Source organism: Pristiophorus japonicus, chromosome 21 (assembly GCF_044704955.1).
Source record: "Pristiophorus japonicus isolate sPriJap1 chromosome 21, sPriJap1.hap1, whole genome shotgun sequence".
Lineage (NCBI taxonomy): Eukaryota > Metazoa > Chordata > Chondrichthyes > Pristiophoridae > Pristiophorus > Pristiophorus japonicus.
This window is the reverse complement of record NC_091997.1, coordinates 82,710,475-82,728,284: the sequence shown is the minus strand read 5'-3', so window position 1 is coordinate 82,728,284 and position 17,810 is coordinate 82,710,475. Positions and strand designations below refer to the sequence as shown.

The 17,810-nt window shown below is 46.3% G+C and overlaps 1 protein-coding gene across 2 annotated transcripts in view; it reads left to right on the top strand.

The window, feature by feature from the left end:
• ptpn9a (protein tyrosine phosphatase non-receptor type 9a) overlaps positions 1–17,810 on the top strand; it is a 285,425-nt gene that overhangs the window by 244,443 nt on the left and 23,172 nt on the right. For both annotated transcript variants that reach the window (XM_070865136.1, XM_070865135.1), the window contains exons 9-10: positions 4,878–4,947; positions 14,997–15,075. In XM_070865136.1, the coding sequence (XP_070721237.1) occupies positions 4,878–4,947; positions 14,997–15,075 (149 nt within the window). The remainder of the gene's footprint in view (positions 1–4,877; positions 4,948–14,996; positions 15,076–17,810) is intronic.

Below are 17,810 nucleotides of genomic sequence, written 5' to 3'. Positions count from 1 at the left end.
TAAAAGCGCCACAGCACTTAACAAATTGATCATAAGGACCGCGTCCTCTACACACTAACCAATTGCAGCAAGGGGAATATAGAGTGGGTCCTTGCACTGCTAGATGGTCTTCCTTTTTAATTTGATAAATTCCCACAGAGTGGGGAGAATGGGTGCTGCCCTTCCATCAATCACAGATGGAGTGGGCTGATGTCACCCCACCAGCGATCCTGCTATCCCTCCGGAGGCTACGGGATTGAACATCTGCATGAAATAGACACGCTTTATTAATCTCCCACTCCTCCTTTAAGACCCTCTTTAAACCACCACTTTGACCAAGATTATGTTCTCTTCCCCTCCCCCCACCCCCCCCAACCTCTCCCGCCATCACATCTTCAGCTTCAGGAGAAATGTGAAGCTATCCACTTTGGTAGGAAAAATAGAAAAGCAGAGTATTTTTTAAATGGTGAGAGATTGGGAAATGTTGGTGTTCAGAGGGACCCGGGTGTCCCTGTACATCAATCACTGAAAGTTAACATGCAGGTACAGCAAGCAATTAAGAAAGCAAATGGTATGTTGGCCTTTATTACACGAGGATTTGAGTATAAGAGTAAAGATATTTTATTGCAATTATATAGGGACCTGGTGAGACCGCACCTGGAGTATTGTGTACAGTTTGTGTCTCCTTACCCAAGGAGTGAACAAAGGTTCACCAGACTGATTCCTGGGATGGGGGGATTGTCCTATGAGGCGAGATTGAGTAGACCAAGCCTATATTCTCTAGAGTTTCGAAGAATGAGAGGTGATTTCATTGAAACATACACAATTCTTACAGGGCTTGACAGGATAGATGCAGGGAGGATGTTTCCCCTGGCTGAGGACTCTAGAACCAGGAGTCACGATCTCAGGATAAGGGGTTGGCCATTTAGGACGGAGATGAGGAGAAACTTCTTCTCTGAGGGTGGTGAATCTTTGGAATTCACTGCCCCAGAGAGCTGTGGAGGCTCAGTCTTTGAGTATATTCAAGACAGAGATAGATAGATTTTTGGATATTAAGGGAATCAAGGGATATGGGCATAGTGCAGGAAAGTGGAGTTGAGGTAGAAGATCAGCCATGATTACTGAATGGTGGAGCAGGCTCGAGGGGCCGAATGGCCGACTCCTCCTATTTCTAATGTTTTTATGTCCTATTTTTTGGTCACACTTCTGTGAAGCGCTTTTAAATGCTATATAAATAGAAGTTGCAATTCTATGTTCTTTATATCAAAACTGAAATATAATAGACTAGTCAGCAATGCATTCTTGTTGCTGATATTTTTCTCAGTAAATGGGGTCAGAATCTGAAGAATCTGTTTTGGTGGTTGCTTGTTTAAGAGGAATGGGCAGATGAAGCCTCCTTTCCTTTGTCACCTCCACGTGCCAAGACTGGCAGGAAGCCCAGCTACAGCCTCACCCCCAGGTGCAGTCCCAATGCCAGCTTCATACACATGCACTATTTAGTTGCCGATTCTATGTTTTTGCACATTTTCCACTGGCGCCACACTCAAAGATTGCGTGTTGTATATTCAGGGCTGTTGCACCTTTTGCCAAACAAGATTTCCTTATTAAAACTCATGTCATAGAAACATAGAAATTAGGTGCAGGAGTAGGCCATTCGGCCCTTCGAGCCTGCACCACCATTCAATATGATCATGGCTGATCATTCACCTCAGTACCCCTTTCCTGCTTTCTCTCCATACCACTGGATCCCTTTAGCTGTAAGGGCCATATCTAACTCCCTCTTGAATATCTCTAATGAACTGGCCTCAACAACTTTCTGTGGTAGAGAATTCCACAGGTTAACCACTCTCTGAGTGAAGAAGTTTCTCCTCATCTCGGTCCTAAATGGCTTACCCCTTATTCTTAGACTGTGACCCCTGGTTCTAGAACTCCCCAGCAACGGGAACATTCTGCATCTAACTTGTCCAATCCCATCAGAATTTTATGTTTCTATGAGATCTCTGTCATTCTTCTAAACTCCAGTGGATACAAGCCCAGTTGATCCAGTCTCTCCTAGGGGGGTAGTGTTGGACAGGCTAATGGGACTGAAGGTAGACAAGTCCCCTGGTCCTGATGAAATGCATCACAGTGTATTAAAAGAGATGGCGGAAGTTATAGCAGCTGCATTTGTTATAATCTACCAAAATTCTCTGGACTCTGGGGAGGTACCAGCGGATTGGAAAGCAGCTAATGTAACGCCTCTGTTTAAAAAAGGGGGCAGGAAAAGGCAGGTAACTATAGGCCGGTTAGTTTAACATCTGTAGTGGGGAAAATGCTTGAAACTATCATTAAGGAAGAAATAGCGGGACATCTAGATAGGAATAGTGCAATCAAGCAGACGCAGCATGGATTCATGAAGGGGAAATCATGTTTATAACTAATTTACTGGAATTCTTTGAGGATATAATGAGCATGGTGGATAGAGGTGTACCGATGGATGTGGTGTATTTAGATTTCCAAAAGGCATTCAATAAGGTGCCACACAAAAGGTTACTGCAGAAGATAAAGGTACGCGGAGTCTGAGGAAATGTATTAGCATAGATATAGAATTGGCTGGCGAACAGAAAGCAGAGAGTCGGGATAAATGGGTCCTTTTCGGGTTGGAAATCAGTGGTTAGTGGTGTGCCACAGGGATCAGTGCTGGGACCACAACTGTTCACAATATACATAGATGACCTAGAAGAGGGGACAGAGTGTAGTCGCAACAAAATTTGCAGATGACACTAAGATTAGTGGGAAAGCGGGTTGTGTAGAGGACTCAGAGAGGTTGCAAGGAGATTTGGATAGGTTAAGCGAATGGGCTAAGGTTTGGCAGATGGAATACAATGTCGGAAAGTGTGAGGTCATCCACCTTGGGGGAAAAAAACAGTAAAAGGGAATATTATTTGAATGGGGAGAAATTACAACATGCTGTGGTGCAGAGAGACCTGGGGGGTCCTTGTGCATGAATCCCAAAAAGTTAGTTTGCAGGTGCAGCAGGTAATAAGGAAGGCAAATGGAATGTTGGCCTTCATTGCGAGAGGATGGAGTACAAAAGCAGGGAGGTCTTGCTGCAACTGTATAAGGTATTGGTAAGGCCGCACCTGGAGTACTGCGTGCAGTTTTGGTCACCTTACTTAAGGAAGGATATACTAGCTTTGGAAGGGGTACAGAGACAATTCACTAGGCTGATTCCAGAAATGAGGGGGTTACCTTATGATGAGAGATTGAGTAGACTGGGTCTTTACTCCTTGGAGTTCAGAAGGATGAGGGGTGATCTTATAGTAACATTTAAAATCATGAAAGGGATAGACAAGATAGAGGCAGAGAGGTTGTTTCCATTGGTAGGGGAGACTAGAACTAGGGGGCACAGCCTCAAAATACGGAGGAGCCAATTTAAAACCGAGTTGAGAAAGAATTTCTTCTCCCAGAGGGTTGTGAATCTGTGGAATTCTCTGCCCAAGGAAGTAGTTGAGGCTGGCTCATTGAATGTTTTCAAGTCAAAGATAGATAGATTTTTAACCAATAAGGGAATTAAGGGTTACGGGGAGAGGGCGGGTAAGTGGAGCTGAGTCCACGACCAGATCAGCCATGATCTTATTGAGGGGCTAGATGGCTTACTCCTGTTCCTAATTCTTATGTTCTTATGTTCTCCCCATATGTCAGTCCTGCCATCCTGGGAATCAGTCAACTGAACTCCCACTTTACCCTAGGTTGGGAGTCAAGATTTTATAAAACTCTTCCACTTCCTGCTCAGTGGCTGTAACAGCAGCGGTGACATTAGATAGAAGCAGGGTGCAAAGTTTCACTGATTTACAAGAGGCCTGACCTCCCCCACAAGACCATACTTCAGCTAAGCCACTCCCAAGCTATATCTCATCAGCTACTGTCAGATTTTGCCGACAGGTTTTTTTCCAAGAACGTTCATTCACTTGCGTTGAGCAGCATTACTTGAGAGAGCGAGGGAGCGGCACCCTCACTCGGAATGGAAGTTTTGCGTTGACTGAACGAGCATCAGCAGCAGTAACACACCCAGAGGGGTTTGGATGATTATCTAATAAACCACAAAAATGAAGTCCGCAATTTGTCGGTGTAAACTCCCTTGAATCTAAAATCGCTAAGGACAGTCCATGTGGGACTATTTTTAAAGGTACGAATAGTCTATGTTTGGCTGGCTGAATACTGGTGGAACACCTGTAACCTGGTGCAAAACATCGATAAGAAATAAAGAACGAATAAACTTGCATTTATATAGTGCCTTTCACGTCCTCAGGCCGTCTCAAAGTGCTTCAGGCCATTTAATTACTTTTGAAGTCCGTTATAATGCAGGCAAACACAGCAGACAATTTGCGAAAGTCTCACAATCAGCGATGAAATGAACCAGTTACTCTGCTTTGTTGGTGTTGGGTCAAGGATAAATGTTGGCTGGGAGAACTCCGTGCTGCTCTTCGAGTAGTGCCACGGGATCATTAAAGGCCACCCGAAATGGAAAAAGCACCTCCATCAATGCAGCACTCCCTCAGTACTGCACTCAGTGTCAACCTTGTGCCCAGGCCTTGGACTATGTGTCATTTCCCCCCAACCTTGTGATTTGGTGATAGGAATGTTACCACTGAGCTGAGGCTGCTGGCATTGTGACTGAAGCTATATAATAAGCTGATCAGTCAAAGGGCTGTAAATTCAGATCAATTACTATTAAAAGATGGATTTTGTTCTATAAAATCACTGGACATAAATGAAAAGTTCTTTCCAATTACAATATTTATCCGGGCAACAATTTTAATGTGGGAATGATTTCTAATTAAGCTACCCCCTAAAATGAAATTGTTTAATAAAATGTTTGCATGTCAGAGTAATCTATAATGTTGTTCTTTCTGCAGAGGACGGATTACATCAATGCCAGTTTCATGGATGGTTATAAGCAAAAGAATGCCTATATTGGCACACAAGGTAAGGACTGTGCCAACCCAAACAATTCCGCCTTTTATTTCATAGTTTTAAAGAGTTGTTAAAATGAAGCCTACCCTGGGCAAATTTCAGATTCAAAATGTGAGGCTATCCAGATTGTTTGACATGGAAATTAGCCAGGATAATCGTCGTACTGTTGCTACCTTACTAGGTCCCTTACTTTTTGTAGTATATATTAATGATTTGGAGTTAAATGTAGGGGGCATGATGAAGAAATTTGCAGATAATACAAAAATTGGCCGTGTGGTTGACAGTGAGGAAGAAAGATGTAGACTGCAGGAAGATATCAATGAGCTAGTCAGTTTGGCAGAAAAGTGGTGAATGGAATTCAATCCGGTAAGTGGGAGGTAATGCATTTGGGGAGGGACAACAAGGCAAGGGAATACACAATAAATGGGAGGATACCGAGAGGTGTGGAGGAACAGAGGGTCCTTGGAGTGTATGTCCACAGATAATTAAAGGTAGCATGACAGGTTGACAAGTTAGATTAAAAAGCATAAGGAATGCTTTCCTTTATTAGACGAGGCATAGAATAAAAGAGTACTGAAGTTATGCTTGAACTGTATAAAACACTGGTTAGGCCACAGCTGGAGTACTGCGTGCAGTTCTGGTCACCACATTACAGGAAAGATGTGATTGCGCTAGAGAGGGTACTGAGGAGATTTATGAGGATGTTGCCAGGGCTAGAAAACTTTAGCTATGAGGAAAGATTGGATAGGCTGGGGTTGGTTTCCTTGGAACAGAGGAGGCTGAGGGGAGATTTAATTGAGGTGTATAAAATTATGAAGGGCCTAGATAGAGTGGATAGGAAGGACCTATTTCCCTTACCAGAGGGGTCAACAACCAGAGAGCATAGATTTAAAGAAATTGGTAGGATGTATAGAGGGGATTTGAGGGGACATTTCTTCACCCAGAGGGTGGTGGGGGTCTGGAACTCACGGCCTGAAAGGGTGTTAGAGGCAGAAACCCTCACCATATTTAAAAAGTACTTGGATGTGCACTTGAAGTGCCGTAACCTACAGGGCTACGGACCGAGAGCTGGAAAGTGGGATTAGGCCTTTGTTGACCGGCAAGGACACGATGGGCCGAATGGCCTCCTGTGTTGTAATTTTTCTATAATTTGATGAATAAATATTGTGAGTTTTTATCCCACCATGGCAAATTGTGAAATTGAATTGAATTCAGTTATCAAGTTTGGAGAAATGTCCAGACTAGTCAAGGAACATCCTGACACAATCATACTCTTAGAATCTCATCTATCGGCCAACAGCCCAGACTCTTTCATCACCGGCCCCGAGTACGTCCTGTCTGGCGGGATAAGCCCACCAGAGAGGGGGGGGGGCACAGCGGGAAAGTGTCGGGTGAATTTGGCTCAAAGTCCTCACATTGACTTCAGACCTCATGAAGGCTCACGGCTTCAGTTCAAGCAAGCTCATGGACACCGCCTGCCGATTGCCACCTACTGCTGCCATGAACTGGTGAATCAGCACTCTTCCATGTTAAATATCATCTTGAGGAACCTCTGAGGGAAGCAAGGGTCGGTGGCTTTAATGTCCACCACGAAGAGTGGTGACTTACCGAGCTGACCTCGTTCTGACTGGGCCTGTGTCAAGTGGTGCGCGAACCAACATGGTTCCACTTTACCTCGTCCTCACCAACCTACGTTCGTAGACGCCTTTGTCCATGATCGCATTGGTATGATTGACTACTGCACAGGTCGTATGACAATAAAGACACCTGTCCACATCCTGTACGAAAGAAAGGCTTGCATTTATATAGCACCTTTCACGACCACTGCCAATTTGTCATTACAGCCAATGAAGAACTTTTGAAGTGCAGTCTCTTTTATAATGTAGGAAATATTGTATGGCTCCACCATTGTGAGCCATGAACAGCAGCGGGATTGTATATCACCACAGTCCATCAACGCATGGCTTAGCACATCCCTCACGCTTCAATTAACATCAAGCCAGATGATCAGTCCTGGTTCATTGAGAGTGTCGAAGGGTGCATCAGCGTCCAGTATATCGTAGAATGAGGTATAGGCCTTGTGAAACTACTGCACACGGCTGAATTGTTTACATGCGCCTTCAGGCAAATGGATGATCCGACTTGGCCTCCTCCTGCGGTTCCCACCATGGTAGGACCCAGAAGAGCCGAGGGCCCAGGAGCAGCACGGGCCAGCCCACACTGCGATATGTGTGCGCACTAGGTCCATGCAGCAGAGCAGGTCTCCAGATGTCCTGGTTAACCCTTGCCAATGGATAAAGTACATAATATCTTAAGAAATAGGATTGGAGTAGGCCATACGGTCCCTTGAGCCTGCTCCGCCATTTAATACAATCATGGCTGATCCGATCATGGACTCAAGTCCACTTCCCTGCCCGCTCTCCTTATTCCCTTATTGTTGAAGAAACTCTCTATTTCTGTCTCAAATTTATTCAATGTCCCAGCTTCCACAGCTCACTGAGGCAGCGAATTCCACAGATCCACAACCCTCAGAGAAAAATTTCTCCTCATCTCAGTTTTAAATGGGCGGCCCCTTATTCCAAGATTATGCCCTCTAGTTCGAGTCTCTCCTATCGGGGAAACATCCTCTCTGCATCCACCTTGTCAAGCCACTTCATAATCTTATACGATTTGATAAGATCACCTCTCATTCTTCTGAATTCCAATGAGTAGTGGCCCAACCTATTCAACCTTTCCTCATAAGTCAATCCCCTCATCTCTGGAATCAACCTTGTGAACTTTCTCTGAACTGCCTCCAAAGCAAGTATATCCTTTCGTAAATATGGAAACCAAAACTGCATGCAGTATTCCAGGTGTGGCCTCACCAATACCTTGTACAACTGTAGCAAGACTTCCCTGCTTTTATACTCCATCCTCTTTGCAATAAAGGCCAAAATTCCATTGGCCTTCCTGATCACTTACTGTACCTGCATACTAACCTTTTGTGTTTCACGCACAAGTACCTCCGGGTCCCGCTGTACTGCAGCACTTTGCAATCTTTCTCCATTTAAATAATAACTTGCTCTTTGATTTTTTTTCTGCCAAAGTGCATGACCTCACACTTTCCAACATTATACTCCATCTACCAAATTTTTGCCCACTCACTTAGCCTGTCTATGTCCTTTTACAGATTTTCTGTGTCCTCCTCACACATTTGCTTTTCTTCCATCTTTGTATCGTCAGCAAACTTGGCTACGTTACACTCCGTTCCTTCCTCCAAGTTGTTAATAATGGGACTAAAGGCGGATAAATCTCCTGGACCTGATGGTTTGCATCCTAGGGTCTTAAAAGAAGTAGCGGCAGGGATTGTGGATGCATTGGCTGTAATTTACCAACATTTTCTGGATTCTGGGGAGATTGGAAAACTGTAAATGTAACGCCTCTATTTAAAAAAGGAGGCAGACAAAAAGCAGGAAACTATAGACCAGTTAGCCTAACATCTGTGGTTGGGAAGATGTTGGAGTCCATTATTAAAGAAGCAGTAGCAGGACATTTGGAAAAGCAAAATTCGGTCAGGCAGAGTCAGCATGGATTTATGAAAGGGAAGTCATGTTTGACAAATTTGCTGGAGTTCTTTGAGGATATAACGAAGAGAGTGGATAAAGGGGAACCAGTGGATGTGGTGTATTTGAACTTCCAGAAGGCATTTGACAAGGTGCCACATAAAAGGTTACTGCACAAGATAAAAGTTCACAGGGTTGGGGGTAATATATTAGCATGGATAGAGGATTGGCTAACAGAAAACAGAGAGTAGGGATAAATGGTTAATTCTCAGGTTGGCAATCAGTAACCAGTGGGGTGCCGCAGGAATCAGTGCTGGAACCCCAACTATTTACAATCTATATTAACGACTTGGAGGAAGGAACTGAGTGTAACGTAGCCAAGTTTGCTGACGATACAAAGATGGAAGAAAAGTAATGTGTGAGGAGGACACAGAAATCTGTAAAAGAGTCCTTCATGGAAACATCTGTGAACTTGTGTGAAAGCAAATCATCCTCGTTTGAGGGACCGTCTGTGATGAGATACCAGAGTCCAGCCAATTTGCTTCACTCCACGTAACATTAAGAGGGGGATTAGTGCACTGGGCACTTTGGTCCTTGACATCATCCTGCCTGTGCACCAGAGCCAATGACACCCCTTGCAAACCTGTCGAAGGAATCGGCAATAGCGCCATCAAGCGAACCTACTAACCAATAACCTCGCCACCGCTCAGTTCCGGTTCCACCAGAACCACTTGGCTTCATAACTCATCACCGCCTTAGTCCAGATGTAGCTACAAGCTGCCCTCAACAACAAGACAGTATCCAATTAGATATGGTGCAAATCTAGGGTCACGGGGAGAACCCTTCATTAGTTGGAGTCGTTCCTAACACAAAGGAAGGTGGTTGTGGTTACTGGAGGCCAGTCATTACAACTCAGGGAAACAACCACCTTCACCTGCTTCCTCAATGACCTTCCCATCAACACAATGTCAGTGGGCAGTTGGTGTTCAGTTCACTCTAATAATGAAGTTGTCCATTCCAGCCTACAGCAGGACCTGGATCACTTCCAAGCTTGGGCTTACAAGTGGCAGGTAACGTTACGCCTCAAGTGCCTCGAACAAGTGAAATCCCAGCCATCACTCCCTGACCCAAGAACATAAGAAATAGGAGCAGGAGTAGGGTCTACAGCCTGCTCCGCCATTCAGTAAGATCATGGCTGATCATCGACTTCAACTCCTCCACTTTCCCACCTGATCTCGATAACCCTTGATTCCCCTAGACTCCAAAAATCTATCTATCGCAGCCTTGAATATATTCTGAGACTCAGCATCCACAGCCCTCTGGGGCAGAGAATTCCAAAGAATTACCACCTTCTGAGTGAAGAAATTCCTCCTCATCTCTGTCTTAAATGGCCGACCCCTTATCCTGAGACTGTGCCCCCTAGTTCGAGACACTCCAACCAGGGGAAACAACCTCTCAGCATCTACCCTGTCAATCCCCTTCAGAATCTTGTATGTTTCAATGAGATCACCTCTCATTCTTCTAAACTCCAGAAAGTATCGGCCCATTCTACACAATCTCTCATCATAAGTCAGCTCTCTCATCCCAGGAATCAATCTAGTGAACCTTTGTGGCACTGTCTCCAAGGCAAGTATATCCTTAGATCAGGAAACCTTTCAATGGCGCTCACCACTGTGGAGACCCCGCCATCAACATCTCGAGGGTCACCAACTTCACTGGACCAGCCATGTTAACACCATGGCTCCAAGAGCAGGGCTCGATACTCTGTGGCTCACTTCCTGATGCGTGAAAGCCTCTCCGACATCTAGGCGACTCAAGTCAGGCATGTGGTGGAATACTCTGTCCTGGAGGATGTCAAACTCTGAGCTTGACATCCTCCAGGACAGAGCAGTGTGCTTGATCGCCGCTTTTGCCACTAGATTCAGTGTCCACTCCCACCGCCACCAGTCAATGTGGCTGCAGGATGTACGATTGACAGGACACGTTACTGCAACTTACCACGGTTACTTTAATTGCCCCTCCACCACTCAGAAGGACACGAGCAGCATTGTTGTGGGAACATCATCACCTCCAAATTGCAAGTAGGAGATGAGACACCACATTGTCCATTTATTAGTTTGCAGAGTGGTAGCCATGTGTGTGCCCCTATTCTTGTGCCAGTTACATCCCATACTCTAATGCTCTGGTTCGATCCTTTCTCTGTCTAACTCCTACAAGTAGTCCTCTTATCACAGCTGGGAAAAGGGTTACTTGACTTTGTGTCTTGCTGTTTTTCAGTTTGGTTGTTTTTAGCCATTTTAGCCTCCAGCCTTTTGAAATTAGTGAATTAATTGATGCCTTGATGTCGGTAGTCATAGTTAACATCTTCACTGAGGCATACGAAAGCATGGGCCTGACACTAAACATCCGTAAAACAAAGGTCCTCCACCAGCCTGTCCCCGCCACACAACACTATTCCCCAGTCATCAAGATCCACGGCGCAGCCCTGGACAATGTGGATCACTTTTCATACCTCGGGAGCCTATTATCAACAAGAGCAGACATCGATGACGAGATTCAACACCGCCTCCAATGCGCAGCGCAGCCTTTGACCATCTGAGGAAAAGAGTGTTCAAAGATCAGGCCCTCAAATCTGCCACCAAGCTCATGGTCTACAGGGCTGTCGTGATACCCGCCTTCCTGTATGGCTCAGAGACGTGAACCATATACAGTAGATACCTCAAATCACTGGAGAAATACCACCAACGATGTCTCCACAAAATCCTGCAAATCCCCTGGAAGGACAGATGCACCAACTTTAGCGTCCTTGACCAGGCCAACATCCCCAGAATCGAAGCACTGACCACACTTGACTAGCTCCTCTGGGCAAGACACATTGTCCGACACAAGACTCTCAAATCAAGCGCTCTACTCGGAACTCCTTCGCGGCAAGCGAGCTCCAGGTGACACCCTCAAAATCTCTTTGATAAAGTGCAACATCCCCACCGGCATCTGGGAATTCCTGGCCAAAGACCGCCCTGAGTGGAGGAAGAGCATCTGGGAGGGCGCTGAGCACCTCGGGTCTCGTCGCCGAGAGCATGCAGAAAACAAGCGGAAGGAGCATGCAGCAAATCAAACTCCCCACCCACCCTTTCCTTCAACCACTGTCTATCCCACCTGTAACAAAGACTGTAATTCCCATATTGGACTGTACAGTCACATGAAAACTCACTTTTAGAGTGGAAGAAAGTCTTCCTCAATTTCGAGGGACCGCCTATGACAGGACTGTTGGCAGACAGGAAACAAAGAGTAGGAATAAATGCGTCTTTTTCAGAATGGTAGGCAATGACTACTGGGGTACCGCAAGGTTCAGTGCTGGGACCCCAGCTATTTACAATATACATTAATGATTTAGAAGAAGGAATTGAATGTAATATCTCCAAGTTTGCAGATGTCACTAAGCTGGGTGGCAGTGTGAGTTGTGAGGAGGATGCTAAGAGGCTGCAGGTTAGGTGAATGGGCAAATGCATGGCAGATGCAATATAATGTAGATAAATGTGAGGTTATCCACTTTAGTGGCAAAAACAGGAAGACAGAATATTGTCTGAATAGTGACAGATTAGGAAAAGGGGAGGTGCAACGAGACGTGGGTGTCATGGTACATCAGTCATTGAAAGTTGGCATGCAGGTACAGCAGGCGGTGAAGAAGGCAAATGGCATGTTGGCCTTCATAGCGAGAGGATTTGAGTATAGGAGCAAGGAGGTCTTACTGCAGTTGTACAGGGCCTTGGTGAGGCCACATCTTGAATATTGTGTTCAGTTTTGGTCTCCTAATCTGAGGAAGGACATTCTTGCTATTGAAGGAGTGTAGCGAAGGTTCACCAGACTAATTCCCGGGATGACAGGACTGACATGAAGAAAGACTGGATCGACTAGGCTTATATTCACTGGAATTTAGAAGAATGAGACGGGATCTCATAGAAACATATAAAATTCTGATGGGTTTGGACAGGTTAGATGCAAGAAGAATGTTCCCGATGTTGGGGAAGTCCAGAACCAGGGGTCACAGTCTAAGGGTAAGGAGTAAGCCATTTAGGACCGAGATGAGGAGAAACTTCTTCACTGAGTATTGTGAACCTGTGGAATTCTCTACCACAGAAAGTTGTTGAGGCCAGTTCGTTAGATATATTCAAAAGGGAGTTAGATGTGGCCCTTACGGCTGAAGGAATCAAGGGATATGGAGAGAAAGCAGGAATGGGGTACTGAAGTTGCATGATCAGCCATGATCATATTGAATGGTGGTGCAGGCTCGAAGGGCCAAATGGCCTACTCCACCTATTTTCAATGTTTCTATGATGATGATGTCGGCACTTCCAGTGACAATTTTCCAAAATGTGTTTTGGTTGAATCAAACTTTTCAGGCCAAGTTCTCAAACGTAATGAATCTTCCGGCCACAGACTGTCAGAAGCTGTATCTATATTGCCCCATCAGCTTGACTTCTCTCATACACATTATTTTGCACGGAAAGGAAATTTCAGAGTTAGCTCACCAGCACTGTTGTAATATAGGACAGGTTAAAAAGAAAACAGCAGCATGCGAAGTCTTGGTACTGAACTGATTCAGAGGTTTGGTTGTGGGGGCCTGTGGCCCACCTTGTTTCGATGACGTTAGAGTATTGGCCTTATCTTTGACTCACTAATCTCATTGTCATCTTCTCAGTCCCACCTCTTCACTCCCTCCTCTGATGCGTCAGCATCAACTAGTATTGGAACCATCTTGGTTCCTTGCCGTATCTGCTGCAAGATCTCAGACCGCTGAGTTCCCGCCCTCCTGGCTATCGACATTTCTTCATATCTTCTCATTTTCCCCCTGAAACTGAGCATCGTACAAAAGAAATGTTGTCTACAAGGACCAGCAGTAATGCTGGTAACCAGGTCCTGACAGAGAGAGAAAGGTTTGAATATTTTTATGCTGGGCGTGTATCATTTTCTTGGCCTTCCTCTCGGGTTAGATCTCACGGCAGGTGGGACCATGTTCTTGAGATCAACAGGGGATTCTGAGGGCCCTCTACCTTCAGTTGTTGCATCTTTCCTAGCAATCAGAGCAATCTTCCACCCTTAAATCCACGTAACAAAACTTAGACGGCATCTGTTACTATGGAGTTAGGGCAACCATTTTCACGTGCCTTGATTTATTTTATTTTGTCTCCAATCACTGCTATACCATAAAATCATTAAATAGTACAACATGGAAGGAGGCCATTCGGCCCATCGAATCTGCGCCGGCTCTTTCAGAGAGCAGTCGAGTTCGTCCAGCTTCCCCGCTCTTTCCCCATATCCCTGCTATTTTTTTTCTCTTTGAAGTATTTATCCAATTCACTTTTGAAGGCTACTATCAAAACCTGTTTCCACCGCCCCATCGGGCAATGCATTCCAAACCCTAACCACTCCTTGCGTAACAAAGCTTTCCATCATGTCGTCTCTGCTTCTTTTGCCGGTCACCTTAAATCTGTGCCCTCTAGTTACCAACCCTTCAGCCATTGGAAACCGTTTCTCTTTATTTACTCTATCCAAACCCGTCATGAATCTAAACACCTCTCTCAAATCTTCTCTTGGCCTTCTCTGCTCCAAGGAGAACAATCCCAGCTTCTCCAGTCTATCTACGTAACTGTAATTCCTCATCCCTGGACCCATTCTAGTAAATCTCTTCTGTACCCTCTCCAAAGCCTTCATGTTCTTCCTAATGTGCGATGCCCAGAACTGGGCACAGGATGCCAGCTCCTCACCCTGGCTACTGCAGCCGCCTGGCCCAGCGTCTGAATGCTGAATGTGCGAGTGTTACATGAGGCAGGGCCTGCATTGTGATCCATCGTTGGGCAGCACTTGATCCAGCAGCACCAAGTTTGTTAAGTAGACACTACATTGTAGATAACATTTGCTCTGTGCGATCTCTTGGACTGGCTTTGATCACCTGAGGGAATGGGAGAGAAGTTTTTGAATATTTCCCCTTTTCTTGGCCCTTGATTTTATGCCTCTTCCAGGAGATTACAAGGCTGCAGGGCAGGGCAGTGGAGGGGATGGGGGGGGGGGTGGTGATACGGGCAGTGGGGGAGGGGGGGTGATACGGGGAGGGGGGTGATACGGGCAGTGGGGGAGGGGGTGATATGGGCAGTGGAGGGAGGGGTGATATAGGCAGTGGAGGGGGCGGGATGATATGGGCAGTGGAGGGAGGGATGATATAGGCAGTGGGGGGGGCGGGATGATATGGGCAGTGGGGGAGAGGGGGTGATATGGGCAGTGGGGGGGGTGATATGGGCAGTGGGGGAGGGAGGAGTGATATGGGCAGTGGAGCGAGGGATGATATGGGCAGTGGAGCGAGGGATGATATGGGCAGTGGGGGAGGGGGGGAGGGGAGGCGGAACAGCGTGAGTGTCTGGTCATGATGGTCCAGGAGATTCAAACAGGCCGCTGTTGCTCACTTGTGAAATCCATCATACTATTTCCTTTCTTAAATTCATGCCCTTTCATTTCTGAACACAGGACCTTTAGAAAAGACATACAATGATTTCTGGAGAATGGTTTGGGAACAACATGTCCTGGTTATTGTTATGACTACAAGGTAAGTGGAACTGCTTCAGTGAGAATTAACGCATTTAATGAAGTCTTGGCTTGTGCCCTTCTGAAGCGTTAACACCTTGGCTTCAAGCAGTGTTGATGCTTTCACTGTACATGGTGTATTCTGGAAATCACTTGTTTTTGCTTAATGATAAAAGCAAAGCTGCTTTAAACCGGTCACATAATTAAATCATTACTCTTTGTTTGAAAGGAACTGTTTTGTTTTTGGGGCGATCCCATGCCATGAGTGCGCTCTATGAAATTTAATCTCGTCACTGGTCTCACTCTTAATGCATGTGGGCCAATAGGGAGCAAGAGGAAAAGAAAGGTGTGCTTAGATAAGCATTCGTAGTTTAAAAAGTTAACAATGGAATAAAATAGTATTTTCTTAAACTTTGTGCATTCTTTTTAATTGTGTTTGACCTTGATTTTAAAGACATAATATTGGTTTAAACAGTACTGAGAGTACCACAAGGACTATTGTTCCACCCTGCTCAGTGCTTCCTCCCTGGATCCCTAATGTTTACAAGAGCTGTTTGTTGAGATCTTGACCAGGGCTTGTGGTGATGTTGGTGCTGCCTGCTGCATAATGAGGGTGCAGTTCCTGGGGGCTTGGGCCCTGGCCTTGGCTGTGTCATCTGTCTGAGGCTGGACCAGACTGTTCACAACCTAGGCGTCATATTCGACCCTGAAAAGAGCTTCCCGCCACAGATCTGCGGCATAACAAAGACCACCTATTTCCACCTCCGTAATATCGCCCGTCTCCACCTCTGCCTTAGCTAATCCGCCGCTGAAACCCTCATCCATGCCTTTGTTATCTTTAGACTTGACTACTCCAACGCACTCCAGGCTGGCCTCCCACATTCTACACTATATGTAAACTTGAGCTCATCCAAAACTCGACAGCCTGTGTCCTAACTCGCCCAAGTCCCGCTCACCCATCACCCCTGTGCTCGCTGACCTACATTGGCTCCCGGTTAAGCAATGCCTCGATTTCAAAATTCTCCTCCTTCTTTACAAATCCCTCCATGGCCTCGCCCCTCCCTATCTCTGTAATCTCCTCCAGTCCCACAACCCCCCGAGATGTCTGCGCTCCTCTAATTCTGCCCTCCTGAGCATCCCTGATTATAATCGCTCAACCATTGATGGCCGTGCCTTCAGCTGCCTGGGCCCCAAGCTCTGGAACTCCCTCCTGTGAAGCGTCTTGTGATGTTTCACAATGTTAAAAGCGCTATATAAATTCATGTTGTGCCCAACACTACAGAGCCTCACCCTCGCTGTTCCCAGTTTGCTGGAGCTTGGCTTCATTTGTAGTGTGAAGTTCAGCACTGATAGGCATGTTTCCTACTGCTCTGCCTCGCCTTTTGAAGGATAATTTAAAGATTGATAGTGTGGCCTGTGAGATTTATAGTGTGGCCCCGTGTGTCCTTTGTCCATCCAGGGATTTTCAGGTTTCGCCCCTGTTGGAGGACTTTCATTCTCCAGTGGGACCTTTTGTTTGCCTCTGCCCCTCCTGAGCGGCCCCTATGTTGATGGTGGTTATCATCATCATCAGAGGCGGTCCCTGGAACGAGGATGACTTGCTTCCACGAGAGTTCACAGATGTTCCAGGTCCTGAACTCCAATTGAGGGGGTGGAAGATGCCTGTGCGTGGATTTTTTTAACGTGGGGTGACCGTTGCACACCAGCCACCACACGGGCTCGACAGAGCTAGGTCTTGATCCAGTGGCAAGGGTTAACCAAGACGAGTGGAGACCAGCTCTGCTGCACAGACATATCGCATTGTGGGCTGGCCCATGCTGCCCCTGGGCCCTCGGCTCTTATGGGCCCCGTACCCTCATCTGTCGTACCTCCGCCACGATCTCTCGCCACTCCTCCGCCATAAACATTCACCGCATCTCGCCACAAACACTCGCTGCTCATCCGCCCCGACCGTCCCACTCCTCTCTGTACCTGGGCCCTGCCGATGTTCCTGCCACCGTTCTAAAACGGCGACCAGAGTTTTGATGACGTCACTCAGTCGTTCATCTCAAAATCGTCGCACACTTGGAGCAGCTCCCGCTGGAGGTTGAAGTGGTAGGCCGCTCCAGCTCTCTTATAGCCCGACCTGTGGAGCTGTTCTCTCGTATTGGTGGTTGTACGCCTCCACTGTTACACCACGCCTTCTGTTGCTCCCTGTGACAAGACTTCTTCTTTGCCCGACTCGTCAAGGCACTCGTCAGACTTGGGCTTAATGCGGTTGCTGAGTGCCTCTCCTGTCCTTCCCTTCTTTGGTGTCCTGGACATAAAGAAAGTTTTACATTGTCCGGATGACCAGCTCTATCGTATAACTTCCAGCGGCCCACTTGCCGTTCTCTGGGCTGACCTTGTTACAGTTCTTGCAAGTCACATATTATATATATACGCAAGATATTGCAATTTGACTTAGTTTCCCACAGGTGTTGCACCTCTGTCTGTGCTTGGTAGGTGAAGTCCCACTTTGATCCTCGATTGCAAAGTTGTCGGAATGGAGAATTCCTCGATTACATCGATCCAGAGCTTGTCATTGACCTACTTTGTGATGGTTTATGCACCAAATGCATCCCACAAGCCAGTCCTGTCGCTTGTCACCCCAAAACCCCTTTGGGAACATCAGAGCTCCAACAACTGGTGCAGGCAGTGCTACAACAGTGGTTAGGCTTCAAAAATACTTGTGTGGCTGTGAAGCGCTTTGGGACATCCTGGGGTTGTGAAATGCGC